The sequence below is a fragment of the Equus asinus genome, chromosome 9 (genome assembly GCF_041296235.1).
Source record: "Equus asinus isolate D_3611 breed Donkey chromosome 9, EquAss-T2T_v2, whole genome shotgun sequence".
In the NCBI taxonomy this organism is placed as follows: Eukaryota; Metazoa; Chordata; class Mammalia; order Perissodactyla; family Equidae; genus Equus; species Equus asinus.
Genome location: NC_091798.1, coordinates 82,803,228 through 82,825,454, shown reverse-complemented (window position 1 = coordinate 82,825,454; position 22,227 = coordinate 82,803,228). Strand labels below are relative to the sequence as shown.

Here is a 22,227-nt window from a genome sequence, read left to right as displayed (position 1 = left end):
CTGATTACTTTTGTCTAAATACAGCTAAGCATTTAAGTTCAGTATTTTCTTCCCCTTTTAGGGGCAGTTCAAATTTAGAACCAGACAGAGCAAGGCCCAGGGAGAGGCTGAAACTTCAGATTTTTTTTTTTTTTTTTGGCCAACTGTCTCTTTTGAAGGATTCCATTAATGTATTCATTATATATTTGTTAAGCAACAATTCCTTCCTTCTCATAAGGGGAGAGAAGGCACACAAAAAACGTGGCAGAATATCATCCGTAGTCAAAGTGAGCAAGACAGGAGCTAAAGGAGGTAATGGGAAAACTATTTCCACAGTAAAGAAAAATTTTCTAAAGGTCTGGATTCCAAGAGCAACAGTTTATTCTATCCCTCTGCCGTTCAAAATATAGGAAAAAACAAAATGTTACCTAGTCGAGGGTTTAAAAGCTATCTGCATAGTATAATTGTAAGCTGTAAAAGGCTGTGATTTCTGTGAAGGCAGCTAGCTCTGATGCAGCTGCAGTCACAGCTGAACAGTGACAGCAAAACACTCACCACACCCTGTGCTCCTTTTCCTTGATGTCAGCTCACTTCCATTTCTTCCCTTCTTGTCTCTGAATCACACTCCTTTCCTCTCTTCCATCTCTCCTGCTTTTCAGCTAGACTACCACAGTGGTATCCCACTTGGTCTTGCGTTACAGGATAGACCAGCAGGGATATAGACTGTCACATCTTTGAAAACATTTCAATAATATGCAAAAAGGTCCAACTTCTAGAGTGAGGCCATTTGGTTCTCTCCCAGTAATCACACTTCATTCAGTCTTCAGCCGTACTGACCTATCTGCCATTCCTCAATCTGAAATGCTGCTCCCTCTTCTGCCTTTCGTTTTTAAAACAACACAAACCTAAAGACACCCTACTTGGTCTATTTTAATGGCGTATCTGTCTCTTAAGCTGGAATAGGTAACTTGTCATTTACCTTTGTAGGCCTTGTAGTAACTAGCTGGTCAATGATGAAATAAAACTAAAATGCTTTTTAATGGGGCTGGGTAAGAAAATTTTCAAAGATAAATATGGACCTTGCTCTGATGCCAAAGTTTATTGACCTAAAAGAGAAAGCAGCTCAACTGTGAACAGCCTGCAGTTCTGTCTAGAGCCTAACAGCATGGCTCCCTAACCTGGACCGCACTGGAGGAGGACTGTCGGCTTCGGCTTCGTCTAGTCTGCTTCCGTAAACCTGCACTCCAAGAATTTTATTCCTCTCGTTCCACAATGAGCAGACTCAAAATAAACCAAAAAACTCAAACGTAAACTGTAAAGAATTATTAGAGAGAATATGCCTATAGCAAATGTTGCCGTCAAATACTAAGATATAATTAAAATGGTACCTACTCTCTTCTGGAAAGGACAGCCTGGGATGCACTGATAGTGAGGAGAGGTGTGTATCCATAAAACTTAGTTAGATTCAGAGCAGTTGAGTTTCTCAGAATTTCTTCAACACAGTTTGCCAGAAAAAATTTGACAGACATCCATAGTTTGGTTCCAACTTCGAAACTGAATAATAAGATCACAGTTAAATAACTGAACAAATGCTATAAACCCAAGAAATCCGGTGCCATCATTTGTGCTTTTCTATTTTTATATCTGGATTCACTTAGGTGAATGAACAAGTTAATTATAAAACTGAATATACAATTTGCTACTACCTACTTACCTATTGCAACTTAAGATTTTTATCTAGACAACTACTCAAGACTGTACATTTGATAATTTGATTTCTTCTTTTTGTTAAAAACCCCTTTGGAAACGCTAGATAACTCACTGAGGAAAACAAAGATTCCTTACCGTGGGTGACTAGCTTTCAGTACCACCTAACAGGTGAAGTACACTCTAGTTCAGTAGTAACACGCAGATAGCTAGGTTTATCAGGATGGAGGTTGAGGAGCCATTTATAAAGATTTCCAGAGGGCAAAAAACATTCCTCAGCACATTTAAAGCTGACTACTAACCGCGTTTAAAGCTGTTTTTTGTGGTGCATTTTTAAAAGAAGGATAGGTTTGCTTATCCCATTTTTTTAAAACAATATAGGCAATAAACAACAATATAGATAAATTACACCTTTAATTTGGCTATACAGAAAAACTAATTTATATTAGTCACAATGGCGCAAGATTATCCAAACCAGGTGCTATTCTGGCTTCTTTGGAAACGTTTTATTTCACAAAAAGCTACCCCGAAAGGAAAAATATTTACATAACATAAATAGAAAAATTTAATATATTTAGATGCTTTTACATTATTTCATTTTACAAAGCCAGATATGCTTCCCCCTGCTGTTGATGAGTTAGCATTGACAAGTCAATTTGAGACGGTTAGAGAGAATCTACCAGGTCATCGTCGGTCCATTCTTCCTAAGAAGGAAAGAAAATGTAGTTAAGGACAACATTACACGGAAACATGACCTATACTGCTCACCTCCTTGCCTCCCTTTAGGAAAATGTTCTTTTACTATGCTGGTTGATCACAGACGGAAAATAAACCAGGAGAATTTGTAATAGCTTGATCTTATAGTAATATGGCTTGATATTACCAGATTACTTCAATGACAGAAATAAAGGCTGCAGAGTTGTGACCCTCTGCCTCTGATTATTTAGTTATATCCGGATTGCCAGGTACAGTTTTTTTTGAAAGGGTAGAACAATCCGTGGAGAGTAAAAAATGGAGCAAAAATTTAGCATGTATGTATATTCCTGCTGCCTTCTATGACCAGAGGAAGGATTCTTCATCAATTAACTATCATACTGCTTCAGAACAGGCTGAGACAGAAAGGAGAAAAATCCCCGTAATAATGAACAATGTACATAAAGGAGGATGTAAAAAAAAATGAAGGCTTTTAAAAACCCACACCTCTCTATCTACAATGCTTCGATTCTGGAATAAAATCGTCAGAGTATGGTCACACCAGAACGTACAACAAGAGTAACTTAGAATTTATCTTTAGAGAACATACCTCCTCATGTTTGGATTTCTTTGAGATGTAATCATCATCTTCATAGCCTTTCCTCTTCTTCCTATAATTGAGCAACCATCAATAAGAATCTAATACTGGCAACAGAAACTACAAAATAAACTAGCAAGACTATATGAAATATATCTACTGAAGAACAAAGCCTGGATAAATGGAAAGAAGAATAATCTTTCGAGTTAATCTTTAAATTTAATGCAATTCTAATTAAAATCCTTTGACCTGGGAAAGGTTACGTGAAGACAGCAAAAAGAACCTGAAAAAGAACAGTGTGGGAACCTTGTCCCAATTATCATCAAAACACACTATGTAGGGGCTGGCCCCGTGGCCGACTGGTTAAGTTCGCACGCTCCGCTGCAGGCGGCCCAGTGTTTCGTTGGTTCGAATCCTGGGCGCAGACATGGCACTGCTCATCAAACCACACTGAGGCAGCATCCCACATGCCACAACTAGAAGGACCCACAATGAAGAATATACAACTATGTACTGGGGGTCTTTGGGGAGAAAAAGGAAAAAAATTTTATTAAAAAAAACACACTATATATAAGAGCTATGGTAATTAAAAGTGTGGCATTAGCAAAGAAACAGAGCAATGATGAGAGCAAATAGGCAAAAAACAACTATGTATATATAGGAATTTAATCTGTAAAGAATGAATATTTAAAATAACTAGGGAATTATGAAATACTAAAAAATGGCTGGTACAACAGGTTATTTATTTGAAAAAAAATACTATTAGATTTCTACCTCAGCATTCACAAACAATTCTAAATAGTTTAACAGCTGAAGAAAAGGAAAATAAAATACAGATTAATTTAGGGCAAGAAAAATGTATTCAGATATAAAAGCATAAAGCAAAAGACAAATTTTCTATATATACAAAGAGAAAGAAACAGAAGAAAATAGCTATATGATATATAAAAAGATGAGTATATAAAATATATGAAGGGGCTGGCCCCGTGGCCGAGTGGTTAGGTCTGTGCGCTCCACTGCAGGCGGCCCAGTGTTTCGTTGGTTCGAGTCCTGGGCGCGGACATGGCACTGCTCATCGGGCCACGCTGGGGCGGCGTCCCACATGCTACAACTAGAAGGACCCACAACGAAGAATATACAACTATGTACTGGGGGACTTTGGGGAGAAAAAGGAAAAAATAAAAAAATCTTTAAAAAAAAAAATATATCAAGAACTAAAATCAGGAAAATAACACCAGAAAATTGGGCAAGGATTCTAAGCAAGCAGTACAGAAGAATACAAATGACTGTTCAACACAGAAACATCAGTGCCTCAGAGTAACGAAATGCAAAGTAAAATAGCAACGGAATAGTATTTTTTCACCTTGACTGGCAAAAGTTAAAGAATGATACTAGTAAATGTACAATATGAAAACATTAATGAAAAGAAAAAAACAGTTCACACACACACATTCATATGCAGAGAAAAGGCTGGCAGAGGTAAACAGCAAAACTAAGTTCCCTCTGAGATCACAACTGGGGTTTGGGTTTTGGTCAAAGAGGACTTTGGTTTACCTGACTGACTGACTTTAATAATGACAATATAGTTATTACTCGTGATGAAAAAGCAAGATAAAAGAATTACAAAGACCAAGGAAAACAAATATTTTATCCTAAAGTAGTGCTTATAAAAGTGTGGTCTATGAACCATTTCCAGGATGCAGTCAGAGAAGTACAGAAATTGAGTATGTGTTTAGAAACCTTTACAGCAATTTTATAATTAATTTTATGACTTCAATATAATAAAATTCAAGCTTTTATGTCTTAATTTCATTTTTCTAGTAATTTTTTTTTATTGTTTTGAAAAAGTATAGGTCTGTAATGAATTTAAAAAAAACAGCAGCCCCTTACAGACAGTTTGAGAAGCACCCTCAAGTACTCATGTAGAATTTGGTTGGCACAGTACAAAACAGATGGGAACTTGGAGTAAGATACAAACTGTGGCAATTAGGAATTTTGGATTATGGTCTATTCAATTAGCCAGCTTGAAGGGCAGGATTAATAGTTCAATTGTCTGATCTAGAGATTGCTGAACTTTTTCTTTAAAGGGCCAGATAGTAAATATTTTAGGCCTTATAGGCCATACAGTTTGTCACAACTACCCAACTCTTCTGCTGTAGTGTGAAATAACCATAGATAATATGCAGACTAATGGGCGTGGCTATGTTCCTATAAAACTATTTCTAAAAACAGGTAGTAGCCTAGATTTGGCTCATGGGCCATAGTTGGCCAAGCCCTGGTCTAAGTCCATTTCAAAGTCAAAGTGAAAAGAACATAATCAGTGCTATTAATACTTTTATTCATTAAAGTCAGTATTTCTTTACTCCTCTGTAACTACTCCTTCATTCCGGTTGGTTACTACTGAAACCCAGGAGTGAAATCCACCAATTTTAAGTTCTGTGCTACGCCATGCTTTGCAGTTACAGCTATGAATACAACAGTCCCATCTTCGCACACTTAAGTCCTTGGATATTCCCCTACTGTAACTGTATAGGTAAAGAATTTGAGTCATGTGTACCTGCTCTGAAGGCCTTGGAATGTTGTTCTGGCTTCTCAGACATTATCCAGTAGCATATATTCACCAATTATAGGGATCAAAAACATCTAAAAGGCACCTTAACTGTAAGACGATAGAGCTCACTCCCACTAAATTTTAATAAATAAGGTAGAACAACTTTTAAATCAGAACGCATTCCACAGAAAATAATAGTTTTACCATTCCTGTTACTTGCCTAGGTCCCCAAATGTTTAAACACTTAAAAGATTAGGTGTAAGCAGATCCTTCAATTTGCAAAGCATAAAGAGCCTGCATATGATGATTTCCACATTAAGCCTACAAATCAGTGAGACATTATGGGTGCTCCTTACGGCAGCAAGAGGATTTCTTAACAGCACATTTTCCTACTAGTTCTGTCTTCAATATAACGTTTACCACTGAAAGACAGTATGTCAAGTTTCTGTACTCTAGCTAAAAGAAAAAAGCCTGGAACAGTATACTTGTTCCTTAGAGGAGCTATCAGACCCAGAAAGAACCCAAAGATTAAAAGGGCAAGAAGAGGTTCAGAGATCCCCTAGGAAGACTCTGCCCCATGGGATCCTATGAGGAGTAACAGGACAGGGCCTGTGAGCCAAAGAACACATTAGTCACAGCACCAGCAGACCTGTACTATGAAAACCAAACTATTTATCTCATTTAATCCTGTAAGAAATATCCACTCAATAAAAAAACCTGATTTAATGGGTAAGTCCATTTTTACCAGATATGCAAACATTTACCAATTAAATGATTTATTTTAAGGACCAGCCAAATGGGATAAAAATTACATCTATTTTTGAATAACACTGTCACATCTACTTACGTAATTACATTAAGCGCAAGCTCAGCAGAGTGACATCTCTCTAACTTCTGTTTTAGAATAGCAACTTCTTCAGGTCTGGGTGGTTCATATTTTTTTACCAAGTTTCTCATGCCTATATGGAGATTAAAAAAAGGATTGATACTAGATAATAAAAAGCCTTGTTCTCATAAGCTGAATAATATTTTAACATCTTGTTATGGGGGAAAAAAACAGTCTTGAATTGATGTGATGATTATTATCAGAATTATATTGTTTTGCATAAAAATCCAATGAACACCATACTTCTAGTCCAAGTAATTATAGCTATATGCTGCTTAGCCCATGTCATGTACAGCATAAAGATAAGCATGCCCTACAATTTAGTCACTATTTTTTTCAAATCCTCCCATGGTCACTTTTTGCTCAGTTTTAAGGCTTTTTTTAAATCTCTACATGATTTAGTGAACATGCTTTGTTCCCCACCACCAACCATATTCACAACATTCCACCTTAGAAATTGTGGACCAAAAGTGTACTTCTCGTTTACAAAGGAAACCATTATTACATAAGATGATAAAGGGAAGATGCCTAGTAAAAATGTGTCCATGATCCTTTGCTTTAACAAAATGCAGAACCTATACAATGAAGCATCACCAAGAAAACAAAAATGTCCTCTTTAGGCTAAAAGCAAACTAATACAGCAGTGACTTTCTAACTGCAGAAACATCCTCTACCTGGTCTGCTATTCAACCACAAGAAATCAAGAATATAAATCCCAAGGTTTATTAGGAGAATGATAAGAGATCCAGGGCTTATTGTTAGCCAGCCACGTGCTCCAAATGGGTGACTATGCTGCTGACTTATTTCATAATGCAAATAAAGCAGTGTTTTCAACTGAATTTATACTTGTGACTCAAGACCCTTAGGATATCTTTTGTTCCAAAATAAGGAACCTTAATAAGATACCTCATAAGATAACCTAAATAAGATACCTTAATATTGGTAAAGGTCTGAGTATTTTATCAAGGGCTGTTCTTACTTCATATTAAAATAAAGGTACTAAGAAGAAATCAGTAATAAAACTGTCACCTATAAAATGAGCATAGTGGGTTATCTTTAGGGCCCCTTCTACTTACTAAATTCCATGATCATAAATCTATGGCCGAATCACTGTTAGCTTTGGAAGTGAACCCTCTAGTGGTATAACTGAAGACATACGGTTTTATGATTCATCAATTACAAACCCACCGTTCTCAACTAAAGAGGGAAGCCCTCTGGGGCTGCCCCATGGCCGAGTGGTTAAGTTCTCGTGCTCCGCTTCAGTGGCCCAGGGTTTTGCCGGTTCGAATCCTGGGCACGGACATGGCACCACTCATCAAGCTATGCTGAGGCGGCATCCCACATGCCACAACTAGAAGGACCCACAACTAAAAAGACACAACTATTGGGGGGGGGCTTTGGGGAGAAAAAGAAAAATAAAATCTTTAAAAAAAAAAAAAGACGGAAGCCCTCAAGACCATTTCATGCAGAGAATCCAGAAATTTACCCATATGCCCTGAAGCATCTTAACTTTTAAACTATAAAACATACAGAAAGTATACCCATTTACTATTATCTTCTAAGATCAAGATTTTCAATCTCATATTTTATTGGTTTATTCAGTATTGACTTAAACTACAAACTTAATTAACAAGGACAATTGGCAAAACAGTTTTGGGGACAAGCACAATTGACTTTTAACCCTCAAGGGTAGTCTAGTAGCCATGAGGATTCAATGTGACATGGGCAAGAACGAAGAAAGCAGAGGGCCTGGGGCCAGCCCGGTGGTGTAGTGTTTAAGTTCATGTGCTGGGCTTCAGTGGCCCAGGGTTGTGGGTTCAGATCCTGGGTGTGGACCTAGGATCGCTTGTCAAGCCACACTGTGGCAGCATGCCACATAAAACAGAGGAAGATGGGCACAGATGTTAGCTCAGCAACAATCTTCCTCAAGATAATAAAAGGAGGATTGGCAACAGATGTTAGCTCAGGGTCAATCTTCCTCAAAAAAAAAAAAAAGAATGGAGAGGGCTGGCAAATATAGCCAATCAACTAAGTGGGGGGGTCTGTTGAACTCTTAACGCAGGGTTTCTTGACATGGGCACTAGTGACAGTTTGAGCTTGGTTGTGAGGGGCTATTAGTTTCCTGATATCTTTTGGGGAGCCATTTTTCAGTCAACCAAGGGGCTAAACTATGAATTGTACGATGTTTAGCAGCATTTTTACCTCCATTCACTAGATGCCAGCAGAAGCCACCCCCTCCCCCGCCAAGTTGTGACAGCTGACAATTCTCCAGACTTTGCAAAAAATCACACCCAGGTGAGAACCACTGCTTTGGTAATATAAGTTAACAAAATGACTAGCAAATAACATGTATTAACTAGTTAAAGCTGATTTATTTACAAAACAGAAGTTCCAAATTTAGGTGTTATCTTTAGTTTAGTTCCCTGTGGATGTTTTTCAGTGCTTGGCATACATTTGTGTATACTTTAAAAGGGTCCCAGTTTGATTCTTTGACTTTCCTGATTCTGATGGTATGTTCACCTTCCTAATACATTGTGTGAAAACTACTTCCTTCCACGTACCTTGTGTGTGTTCTCCACCAAGTCTCCATGATATAATAATTTAACGAAAGTAAATCTAAACAATAATCTATGTTATCTCAAGTTAAATACCAAAATGATATTCACTTAGAAAGTAGCTTTGTAATAAAATATTTTGTAAAGTGTTTTGTTTTACTTACTTTTCATTATATCTAGTAACTGTGACAAGCAAGTTCTATTCTCTTTCAGCATCAGACTTTCTGATAAATAACTGGAAAAAAAGGAAGAGAGTTTTAATTCACTGAACACACACACAGCATGTTAAGAAAACATGACATCATAAGTTATTTTCCTCCATGTTCATTTCATTATCAAGGTCACTTTTTAAATTATTTTAAAAGTATTAAATAACAATACTTTGAACTCTACAAAATATAATCTCTAACTCTTATAGTCTCAATAATTTACTACAACTTAGACTAAAAGATGTTTATGGGGCCGGTACCACGGCATAGCAGTTAAGGTTCAGTGCACTCCATGTCAGCAGCCTGGGTTCTCGAATTTGGATCCTGGGTGTGGACCTACACCATTTGTCAGCCATGCTGTGGCGGTGACCCACATACAAAATAGAGGGAGACTGGCACAGATGTTGGCTCAGGGCTAATCTTCCTCAGGGGGAAGAAGAAAAAAAGTTAATTAAATTCTGTAACATAAAGCTTTCAGGGGGAAAATGGCATGAAAATAACAGTAATAGTCAAGACTTTTTTTTTTTTTTTTTTAAAGATTTTATTTTTTCCTTTTTCTCCCCAAAGCCCCTCCGGTACATAGTTGTATATTCTTCGTTGTGGGTCCTTCTAGTTGTGGTATGTGGGACGCTGCCTCAGCGTGGTTTGATGAGCTGTGCCATGTCCGCGTCCCCAGGATTCGAACCAACGAAACACTGGGCCGCCTGCAGCAGAGTGCGCGAACTTAACCACTCGACCACGGGGCCAGCCCCAATAGTCAAGACTTTTAATATTAAGTGTATAATATATAAACCCTATTGAGTCTAACCTCATTTTACAGATGAGGAATCTGAGTCACAGGGAGAGACAAGTCATGAACTTGTAATCTGCCCTACATCATAAAGCTAGGAAGTAGGAGAGCTGGAACCTGGCACTGGAAAGGATTCTCTCTCCCCTTAATATCAAGTCCCCGTTAACTATAGTTGTTCTTAGGTCTAACAGGTATTCAAACCAGTAAGAATATCACTCCATTCTTTACAAATCTATTACATCTTACTTGCATCCAGTCCAAATCAAAGGTGTTAATACTTTTCCATAAATGTGATATAAAGCCCAATTACCTGTTTTTCTCAGAACCAGTAATACTAGTATGAAAAAAATAATTTCTATATTTAAATTTTTAGTTATTCTGAGGTTTTATGTACCTGAACTTGATCTGTAATTAATAAAAGCCCAAGTGAATAGATTCTCTTTCTTTCAAACATGAATGCAAAAAAATGTTAATTTTTCTCTTTCAACAAGTACTTGTAAATAGTTACAAAAACAGAAGGATGTCTTTAAACTATCCAGGTTATTTAAATCACATTAAAAAGTTCTGAGAAGTTTGATAGTACATCTTGATTATCTATTGTGGGAATTATTTTAGATATGGAAATCAATAACTCCCTTAACAACTACTGCATTTCTGGTTAACCATAATTCAAAATTAACGATTAGTTTTTTCCTTTCCCTTTTCTCCCTAAAATTCCTCACACTTTTGGCATTTTTTGCTTTATACTTCTTTTTCTTTCCACTTAAGCATAAGAGTGATAGATACATTTGATTCTAAAAGTTAGCTGACCAGACTCTCTACCTCCACGAAACTTTTAAGTTAGCAACTCTCAATCTCAATCCTGAATTAGAAATTTAATATTTTGATTTTTTTAAAAAAAATCCATAGGCAAGCAAGAATATCTAGGAAGTCAAACTAGAAGATGAGAAAGAAAGCTCTTAATCCAATGAAAAAGAAGAAAACCTGGAACTAACAACAACAGAACATCCTATGAGTAATCCAAAGGATCACCCAGAATGTAACAACAGTACAAGGGCTTTCCCTTTTTTATTTCAGGAATAAACGTAATTTCCATGTATTCCAAAAGTCTGCAAAGTAAATCAAAACTTAAAAATGATTTAAAAGCACTTCCCCAAAGGAAAAAAACCCACCCAAATGTCTACAGTTCCTGGGAATGCTACAAAAGATTATTTAATTTGCAGTGAGCTCAAGGTACCACAATTTCAATTTCACCTATCTGAAATTATAACTAAACTTCTAAAATGAAATAAACCCTAATTTGGACCGTAGGATGCTTCATCCCTATTTACTTAAGAAAAATCTCACCACTGGAGAATTTGTATACACACTGTACATAAGATACAACACTTAACCAGATTAATCAAACATTTGGTTATTTGAATTGTAGAAGAGAGGCTTTCTTCCCTTAGAGAATGGAGGCTCCACACCTAAACTCCATTGATATCAATTACTAGCAGGGCTATCTTTCCTAACTAGAGCCAGGATTTATAGCTTGTTCATTCTTATATACCTAAAGTGTAGTACAGTAAATAATGCTTAGTAAATAAATGGAGGTATAGATCACTGTGATATTAATGTATATATTTATATACAGTTGGTGAGCTGTGATTGTAGAGAAGAGGAATACCATAAATTAAACAAAATACAAGCCCACAAATCCCTTCTCTTGGATTTGTTTTGAAATTTGGAATTGTACATGTCTTAGAAAGGTAATTTGGTACATATACCATGAAACATGAAACACTCCAGTGATGTCTGGGGCAGTATCCTGTAATCAGTAATATCAATATTTTTGCAAGGAAACATAAATATTCCCATTAAGTCAAATAAAGACTAAATTACATCTGTTCCTGTTTGCTGCCACCCTATCAACAGATTCTGAAATTATGGATGAGGGATTACAAACATATAGAAGAGTTTAAGTTTAGAAAATTTTATCATCTTTCTTCCTCAGCTATTTCTAAGAATGAAATCAAGCAGAACTTCAAAGGTAATAGAGAAATTAAATGTAAAGTCTTAAAAAGTCTAATTTGCTGCTAGCCTGTGCTTGAGTTAGTTATAAATGACTATGAGGATATTTAACTAATCTGTGCACAAGATATTGTTGTAAGAATCAAGTGAATTTAATTCACATGAAGTGAATTCTTTCAGAGCCTGGTTCTCACTGTGCATTTATTTATCAGCTATTACTATTTACAGCTCAATTCCAGCTCATTTGGACATTTCCTAAAGCATTATTTGTTCCACAAATATTTACTGAATTCCATGCGCCACACATGCTCCCCAGGAGGAGAATAAAGATATAACAAGGCGGACACATTTGCTGCACTCATGTTGCTTACGAGTTCATAAAACTTCCAAATTTGCCATATACTGATAGCTATATCAGTCTTTCAAGGAGCAACTAATTTACTGCCACTTTAGTCATAAAAGCATCCTCTTAGCTCAAAGATATCTTACTCAATTGTTAAAGATTCCCTTAAAAGGTGATTTCATTTCTTCCCTCAGTTGCCCTGACCAACCCTCCCAACCAGAGGAGACATAAAGGACTATAGCCACAAAGTGAACCTTACTGAAAAACTCGACACTAGGACTCTGATCCAAGTTAAAACACAAATTAATACCTTTCCATAGAAATTCCTGCTCTGGATGCACTAGATAGAACGGCAGTCAGGGCAATCTGGGAAGGTGTGTACAAAAGGTAAGCATCCGTCAATGCAACTCTGTTAAGAAAGTCATCAGCTGTTTTCCTCAGCATCTCTGGATTCTCCAACATGGGATAGCGAGTCTAGAAAGTAAGTTTGTAAATGTTATCACTTCTGAGGGTTTAGTGGAGTAATAACAGTTCAAAAATATTTATATAACCAGAAAGTGCTTAACACAGGATGCTATAAAAGTAACTCCTTTTCTACACTCCAGCAACAACAAACAATCTTTCCATGTAAGATTGTTTTGTACTCAGAATTACAACATACCAAAAGTGCAGTCATTAAATTCTGCATGTTTTAGGAATCTGTCTTTTACACAGTGGCTTTCAAACTTTTTTGAACACAACCCATAGTAAGAAATATATGCGTCAAGGTAATACATCTAACGTTCCCAGTATAGTTACTTGGCACTATTCCCATTAAGTTAATTGCTCTCCTCGTCCTTTTCCACCTGAGGAGGAAAGAGAAAGGAGGCTCTCAGAGATTTGATCGGGTCTGAAGTCGACCTAAGAAATACATATTCCCAGGTAAACGCTTCCCAGGCAATCCAGCGGATTCAGATGTAAGGCCACATTTAGGAACAAAGCACCATCTCATTTTGATTTGAAATTTAAAGTTTACTTTTGTGAAGAAGTGGAAATGAATCTTGGTTTGATTACAGAATTATTTTTAGAATACACCCAAGAAATATAGAAGATCCCACATTTTCTGACAATTCTTCTTATCCTTTAAGATGAACCCTAAATCCTAAACCCTGATTTACTTCAGATATCCAAATTCAAGTCCCAGTGCAGTTAGAAATCTTTTGTATACTCTGAAAAAACTATCCAGAATCAACTGTACAGTCACACTTTATCATTATCATTATCCAAAATGCCTGACCTCTGAAATGACAAATTCAGACATTCCACTCTGACCACAGTGCTCCTTTTCCTAATACATTTGTTCAATTACTTCACAGCTGTTCTTTGACTTCCTCCTCGGAGCCTTTAGTCTCTTATCCCTCTACTTGGTCCTACTCACCAGTGTCCACTGGTCCACATTTCCCTCCTGAACTCCCTGCCCTGAAATGCTACTAACACATTTCTGCCAAACTTCAAGAGTGGGTGAATTCAACCAACCTTCTGCTTTGCAACTATACCCAGATTTCTGGGTGCTGCTAGAGAAAACAATACAACCAAGAAGTCTGGTAACATTACTAAAAATTCAAGTTCACTGACCTCAGCAGGGCTCTCAACACTGCCTAGCTATGATAATGTTCCGCAGAATATTTGTTCTCCCATTTTTCAGTGACTATGTTAAACACTGCCACCTGTCTCAATGTCTGATAATTCTCAGGAATTCCATCACTCTCCAAAAATTATCTCTGCTCTTGACAAAGAAAGACACTCTATTTCCTGCCACCACCAGATCCCCAGGCACAACACTACCATCACCCATGCTTTCCTCTTTCCCCATTAAAAGGAGCTATTCTTATTCTAAGGCCAATTCTTCTATCTTGCTTCAAATCTCACACCTGCCCCTTCTACTTCACTCCAAAGAGAAACCTGAGCTACCTATTTTCCATTTTTTCCTTTAAGCTTTCTCCCACTGCCAGCTCCCTGCATTAGTTTCTGCCAAAAACAAAAAACCATCCCTTCATTTCCAGCAGTTCCTCTATCTTCTCAATCATCCTATCTTTTTTCACTTCAAACACAAGCTGCTGAATCCAAGTTATATATATTCGTTTTCTCATCCTTCTATTTATTGTTCCTCAACCGACTCCAATCTGCTTTCTTCCTCCACATTCCAAGGAGACTAATTTCACCAAAATCACAAATGACCTTTCTGGCACCAAATCCAGCAAACATTACCCATCTACTTCTACTATGCCTGAATTCTGAGCAGGATTAGAGAGTTGCCTGTGCTCATTTTCTAAAAGTATTCTACTTTCTTTTACTTCTCCAAAAAGTCCTACCTCTCTAGAGATTCTTCAATCTCCTTACTAGCTTTCTGTATCTAACTACTCTTTTAATTGACCTCATGGCCAAATGGTCCTTTAAATTTTCCTGAGGCAATGGCACCCAAATCTCTCCCTCCACCCTAGCCATGTTCTCAGACTTCCACCCACAGATGACTACCCACCCTGGATGTCTTGCAGGCAAGGGAAATTCATGATGTCTCAAAACAAATTCATCAACTCCCCACTCCTCCACCACAAACAAATCTCTCCTGTGCCAGCGTTTCTTGTATCAGTAAGTGTACCATCGACCTATGTGTTCAAGCTAGAAACCTGAGGGTTTCTCCTGTCTTCATTCTCTATATGCAATCAATGCTCAAGCTCTACTGATTCTGCCTACTATCTCTGAAGTCCAGGAAACCCTCTGTACCCACTGCCACTACATGAGTCAAACCAGCCACCATCTTTTGCCTAGACTACTTTAACAGCATCTTAACTGGTATCCCTTCATTCATTCTCATCCATTCTCCACGTTATGCCTCACACATACAGATGTGCAATAAACATCTGATGCAGACTGATGCATGGGCTCACCAACATGATTTTTTTAAGCTACAAACCTAATTATGCCACTTTCCAGACATAAACCCTTCACTGGCTTCCCATCGCTCTATTCAAAGGCCTTAATATCACCTCCACAGTCTAGACTTTGACTTCCACTCAGGCAGCACTCCGTGGCAGGCTCCCCCCTCTATCTCTAAGCTCTGTTTAGGTTCTTTAGTGCACCACGGTATCTTGAATCTGAGCCTTTGGCCAAAGAAGTCTCTCTGACTCAGATGCTCTTCCACTAACTAATTCCTACTCTTGCTCTGAATTTCACTCTAAATGACACCTTCCTAGAACTGTCTTCTCTTCCTCTCAACCTGCTATCTCCTTCTAACGTACCCTCTGTTTCCTCCTCTGTAATACTTAATGCCCTGAATATATGATGATTGTCTTTCCCATCAGATTGTAAGGCCTATGAAAGTTGAGGCTGTTCCTGGCTAAATCTTCAAGCATGACATTTGGCATATAGAAGGTACCGAAATTTTGCTGCTCAATTGAGATAAATCAACCAGTTTCTGACTTCTGTTTGATTTTACTCATACTATCCAAATCCTCTTTCAGGACCAAAACAACTTAAGTCACTTTTGTTAATGTTTATTTACTTATATTTTTGATGCCTACATATTGATTCAAGTTCACAATGCATAAAAAACACAAGTCACTTAGCAATCTTCTATTTAAAATTAAGAATTTTTTATGGTTTTTAAAATCAGATCCATGATAGTATACTTCAAAGTGAGAAGAGTTCTCTTAAGTCTTTAAAAGCATTGCTGTAAACTCACAATGACTCTCATTATAGTCCCTGGACCGGTATTTACAGATGTGCTAGATCAGAAGCTCTGCAGCCCAACAGTCCGAGCTAACAGGCCCTCCGGGTGACTGACGCACACTGAAGCTGGAGAACCACTGCGCTCGAGGTTCAAGCCAAACAATATTTTAATTTAGCCCATGTTCTAACAATTACGATGATGACAGGTTAGAATAAAATTCTTGACTCTTTTGGTTAAAGAACAATAGCAAATGAGTATACTCTACTAGTTTACTTTATACCAACAAGATTACCTTTATATCAATGAGGAAGCCCTCAAACGGCCTATAAGGATTGTGGACAATAAGGTGGAAATTAAGCTGCTGTATAAGAAGTAGTTCGTATTCCAGAATCTGTTCAAGTGCCTTCTCCTGTCCAAGAGGACTCTCCCTCAGATTTCCAACAAACTGTGGACTAGAGACATTGAATTCATCTACTTTGCAGGCTAAAAATGCACAAGTAAGCCTAGAGGAGAAAATAAGGGGAGGGGAGAGGGATATGCATTTACTTTGAGAAATAGCTAAATATTTTATTACTAAAAGTACTTTCTAAAATTGCCTAATATTCACAAGTGATTAAGCTAAACATCACAGGAAAATTATTTTTTAAAAAAAGAGTTTCCTGTTCAGACTTTTTATCCATTAGGAGACTATAAAATTAGGTTGAACCATATAATATTGCTACAACATTCAACCACTATTGACTTAATGGCAGTTTCATATAGTTCAACCTAAATATATGGAAAAACAAAATAACTGAGGAATAAGAGTACTTTGTATCATGAAATGTAGATGGAAGAGGAAAAATACAACAGCACATGCATATGTAGCTTACGAGCACGGGAAGAAAGCTAGGTTAAAGGAACACTTTGTGGAAGGCCACCAGTGGAAGTCTCCAAGGGCGTTTGAATAGAGAATTATTACCTCAGAAACAGACCTATGAAACTCTCATGGCTACTACATACATTTCACAGTGAGAAACTAGTAATAAAATCACCACAAAAATCAAGACTGGAAGTAACGAGGGCCTGACCTAGATTGGTAGAAATGGGAATGAAAAAGAGAAACTAAATAGGGACAATGTGATTAGCAGCAAGCTCTTTGATGAGTCTCTCACTAACTTCATCTTTATCTTTAATGATAAGCACAGTGCTCAGCAGAGAGCAGAAACACAAGAGACCTTTGTTCAACAGAAATGAATATGGAGCTACAGGACTTGTAAAGTGACTGGACGTAGAGGGAGAGAGAGGAGGTACCACAAATGCTTCTCAGAACAACTGGGAGAGGAAACGTGCCACTGACAGAAAAGAGACATTAGGGAAGCTAGTTTGAGAAAAACAGAATTTGAATTTGGACAAGTTGAAGTTCAGATGCCATGACTATTATAGGGAGGGAAGTATTATGAATATACAAGGAGTACAAAGAGGGATTTTAAGTTCAGAACACAACGCACATCTAAATGACCCTTTATTAGTAAGTCATTTTTACACACACACGTGCACACAAATAGTATGCAGGTCTTCTTAAATGAAAATCAATAAATTAGACAGGCTTATACTCACATTATTATCCGGGGGTGATACTCCATTACTGAGTTATTAAGGTAAAAACGCTTGAAATACATACAAGCTGTTCCCTAAAGTTAAAAATACACATATTATCAGAATTTTTCACACATAAATTACACGGTAAATTTTGAAGGGAAAAAAACATACTTATGCAAAAGTTTCACTGAACAAGTTACCAGAACTTACAAAATACCAAAACTTGTTAATTTTTCCTTAAACAAAATAAATTGTGATAAATTACTACAGAAACACCACAGCCAAAACACCCTTTGTTGTCTTTCCCCACCCACCCTGGGTTATCCTTTCTATGTTCACTGACTTAGTTAAAAGTGTGTGTGTGTGTGTTTACTTTAGAATTCAGGGTAACAAAAGTAGCCCACATTATAAAAGTTAAAAGAGAAAAAAATACAAACGTTCACAACTTAACCAATCAATCTGATCAAAATACTGACAGAATAACACAGTTGGGGCAATAAGACTTCTTTCAAAATCCACTCCAGATTTGTAATATACTGCTCCACACCAAACAGCAGAACACCACCTACCATTTACTGACCATGCCCCATGTCCCAGAGTCTGTGCCAAGCACAGAACCATCATCTTAGTGTAATCCTTACAGCAGCCTGGTGAAGTACTGCTATGTCCACTGTACAGAGGAGGAAACTGAGTGTCAGCGAGGCTAAGTGACTTGTTCAAGGTCACACACGTAATCAGGGACAGGACTGATTCCACTAAGACTTGACTACCTTTAAGCACTATGTCGTCTGACTAGAACTAATGAAGTGAACATCTATTTTATGACAGAAAAAAAAAAAGTATTTCCTTTTAAATATTTCAAAAGTTTAGTTTGACATTTTATGTGAAGCAAAAACCAAAACTCTTCATCAATTATAAATAAACATGTTGTATAACGACAAATCCCACAAAGAAGTTCATTCAAGGATTCAATTTCTTCACCTGAAAAGATCACTGAAACCTACTACCTCATGTTATAGTTCTTTTATCAGAAAAGAATAGAACTAAATCTGGAGATAGAAACTTATCAAGTGTATCTAAAATTCTTTATGAATCTTTGATCTCTCAGATGAAGGTCGAGTAAACTAAGAAAACACTATGAATAATAGTTTTGGATTTAATATTTTCAATAAACTTCAATTTTTTCAACTATAAAAATGGAGATTTCCTAGAGGGTTATTCTCTATTGGGTTGTAAGTTACTCACTCTGTATAACTTTAAAACTTAAGACAGACTTTCATATTTGATCTTCACATCAAACCTGTGAGATACTAAGGAAAAAATATTCTATACTCTTTTATTTCAGCTTTTTAATCTCATCTTATCTTCCATAAACAAGAACACACACAATAGGAACAATACAGACAGTGTATGTGAAGCCATATAGCCAAAAAGTTCTAACTACCTGTTTCTCACCGCTGCCCCACCACAGTAAACACACAGACACAAACACACCAATAGAGTCCTCAGAACCACATGTGAAACTACCACTAGACAATTTTTTACCTAAAGATAAATCATCAGCCTCTACTAATCAAAGTTTAAAAATTTCTTATGGCATGAGCTTCAGCTGGGGCATGAGTTCAAATGACGAATGTGTGTGCTAAGAGTTGAAAAGCACCAGTTTATGTTCTGGTCCCAGTTCTACTGCTCACTAGTTGAAAACCTGGAGAGAAAGTAATTTAATTTAATTTTTTCTTTCTCTATAAAATGAGGATGTAATGACCTGTCTAGCAGACTTCAAAATTCTTTTGACTATGAAATGAGACTTCAAACACTTCATAAGATATGGTATAGGAATTCATAATTTAAGGCATTTATTGAAAAATATATGTGACAAAAACTTAAATACATAAATATTTATTTAACTAACATGCATTTTTGAGTAAAATGGATGGAGAAAATGATTTACAAATTCAGAAGAGGTAAGATTTCAGAAGTCAGCTAAAAGATATCCATAACTTACCACAACAGACCTTGGCATTGCTGGCTTAAACACGGAACAGAATTCCAATAATCTTTTCTCATAATATTTACAGAGTGTCATTTCTTCATGAGGTTCAAGAAAGACTGGATCATTTGGAAGAACCTTTATATCAAAAGTTACAACAAAAGATCAGTGAGTTAAATAATCAACATATTTTTCTCTGTCCAGATTAAATTTAGTTTATATCTCCAAATAAAGGGAAATATACTACACCTCATTTTCTCTTCACAGAATTGCTAATTACTACACAAAATAGCTTTAGGAAAATATTTAATAAACCAAAACTGTACCATCATTTCACAACTTCTCAGAAAGTCAGCTGGACATTTGCTTCATTATGATATAAGCAATCATGATGGAGTTTGTGCACATGCTTACAGGTTTGATGTCATCAATTATAAACCACAAAGAAGATACACATCGTCCATGGTTGGAAGCTTTCAAGAGCCCTTTCTCAGTCACTCACTAAGTCACACAGGTTGAAGTAAAAATCAACAAATGTCTCAAAGATCATTTTGACACCTAAAACATTACCTCTTATCCATCTTTGTAAACTGTTTACAGAATACACTAGATGGTTAATAAATATTACAATTTTACAATAAATATCCATTAGGTGCTGTTACTGGTTTAACTACGACTACCAAAAAAGGGTATGTTGAAGTCCTAATCCCCAGTACCTCAGAATGTGACCTTTTTGGAATAGGGTCTCTGTAGATATAATTAGTTAAGATGAGGTCAAAGTGGAGGAGAGTGGGCTCCTAATCCAACAAGCCCCGTACCCTTACACGAAGAACACATGAAGATAAGAGAGACACAGGGAGCAGATCATGTAAAACCTGCAGGTAGAGACTGGAGCTACAGTTCAAATGCTGGCTGTGCCACTTACTAGCAATGTTGCCTTAAGAAGTTATTCTACCTGTCTGTACCTCAGTTTCCTCAGCTGTAAAGCACGATAATAACAGTATCCTCCTCACGGCGGAGTTGTGAGGATTAAATGAGCTAACACTTGCTAAATGCTTACAACAGTGCCTGGCACACAGCACAACATGTACTGTTTTATGCAGCACAAAAATAAAGTGCCATGAAACAGACGTGACTTAAAGGTCAAAGTACCTCCTGACCAATAGGTCTAAGACGAAGACTACTTGCCGGAGGGAAGCTTGAGCTCCAAGATTCAACTGCAGAGGTGGGAGCTGTAACAGGAAGACCTGGCTGGCAGGCTGTATTCCAAACCATTTTTAGTCAACTGGTTTGTGCCACTGGTCCCCTGTCCCCCTGCCTCCACCCTGCCCCATCCAATCCATTCACCACCACGTTGCCGAACCCTCTTTCTACAACCGAATCTGAAAAGGTGAATTTCCCATTAAAAATCTTCCAAAGATTTCCCAACCCTTCATGGTAACTTCCAACTCCTTACTTCCGCTGACAAGTTCCCTGCCTACCTTCTCCAGCGCTTCAGGCACAGGTACTCAGCTTCCGCCACACCCGATCGTGAGCCTTCTACGGACCCGCCCTGAAACTTCTGACCTCCCACTTCGGACCTGGGGCTCCGTCCGCCTGGACTGTCCTTCCCCCCTTCTTCGCACCAGCTACCAGGAAAAGCCTTTCCCGACATTCCCTCTTGACAAGTGAGCGGCGCTCGGCCCGCACCACGTTAGCATCCTACAAGTTTCCTCTTCGCCAGGTTACTGGTTGTCTGTCTGCCCCTCGACTACGGGGGTGGCGGTGTCCGTCTCTGTACCCACAGCAGACGGCAAGCTGCCCGCCTGTTATTAAACAGATACACGCGCTCGGCGCCGCGGAGGCAGAGGGAGCAGGGGAGGAGGAGTGCGGGGGGCCCCACCACCGGGGGCCCCAGGAGGGGGACGGGGCGGGCCGCGGCTGCTCCAGAGCGCGGAGGCCGGGGCAGGGGCGGCCGCCGGAGTCCTCACCTTCCCGTTCGCCACCGCTTTGCATTTGAACTTGCGGTTGGCGTCGGCTCGCAGCCGTGCCAGCTGCTCCTCATTGGCAAAAGTCCAGTGCCGCTTCTGGCTGCTGTTGTGGTACATGGTGCAGGCCGAGACCAGGCCCCGGGCGTCTGGAGAAAACCACCACCACACCCGGCCGTAAAGCGTCCAAGCCGACCCCGGGGACCCGCGGAAGCCCAAGGCGGCAGGCCTGCCAGCGCGGGCGCGCTGACGTCACCATCACGTGGGAATTCCGTCCGCAGTTGCGTTTCCGGAGCGAAATAGGAGGAGAACCTCTCGCGCGTTCGGCGGGCCGTCGCCCGCGACGCAAGAGGGCGGAGCCTACGGAACGCTCCTCCATTCTGCGAGCCTCAGCCCTAGCTCCGCCTCTTCCCGAGAAGATTTAAAGGGGAAGCGACAGTCGGGGGCGTCCGAAAGGGACGTCAATTGAGGCTGTGTTTGGGCGAGTGTAAACAATTCACACAGGCAATCGGAAGTGGGCAAGGTACTTAGGGTGTCATCTTTTAAAAAGGGTGTTCAGAGTAGGCCTCACTGAGAAAGTGACATTTGAGCCAAGACTTGAAAGAATTGATGGAGTAGGCCTGTTAGCCAGGTGGAGGTGATTTTGCGGCCGATGA

General features: G+C 38.4%; 1 protein-coding gene across 2 annotated transcripts; it reads right to left on the bottom strand.

Annotated features, from left to right (window-relative positions):
* Window positions 1-2,085: 2,085 nt before the first annotated feature.
* On the bottom strand, window positions 2,086-21,921 carry CCNH (cyclin H). 2 transcript variants are annotated; one of them, XM_014857050.3, is made up of 9 exons: window positions 21,575-21,921; window positions 19,620-19,742; window positions 17,633-17,706; window positions 16,326-16,536; window positions 12,635-12,798; window positions 9,134-9,204; window positions 6,376-6,487; window positions 2,990-3,050; window positions 2,086-2,390 (listed from the first exon to the last, which is right to left on the bottom strand). In XM_014857050.3, exons 1-9 carry the CDS (start codon window positions 21,689-21,691, stop codon window positions 2,352-2,354), a joined length of 972 nt encoding a protein of 323 aa, XP_014712536.1. In that variant the 5' UTR covers window positions 21,692-21,921; the 3' UTR covers window positions 2,086-2,351. The 2 variants fall into 2 exon arrangements, with proteins under 2 accessions (XP_014712536.1, XP_070373929.1); XM_070517828.1 differs by having other exon boundaries at window positions 21,086-21,844.
* Window positions 21,922-22,227: the final 306 nt, after the last annotated feature.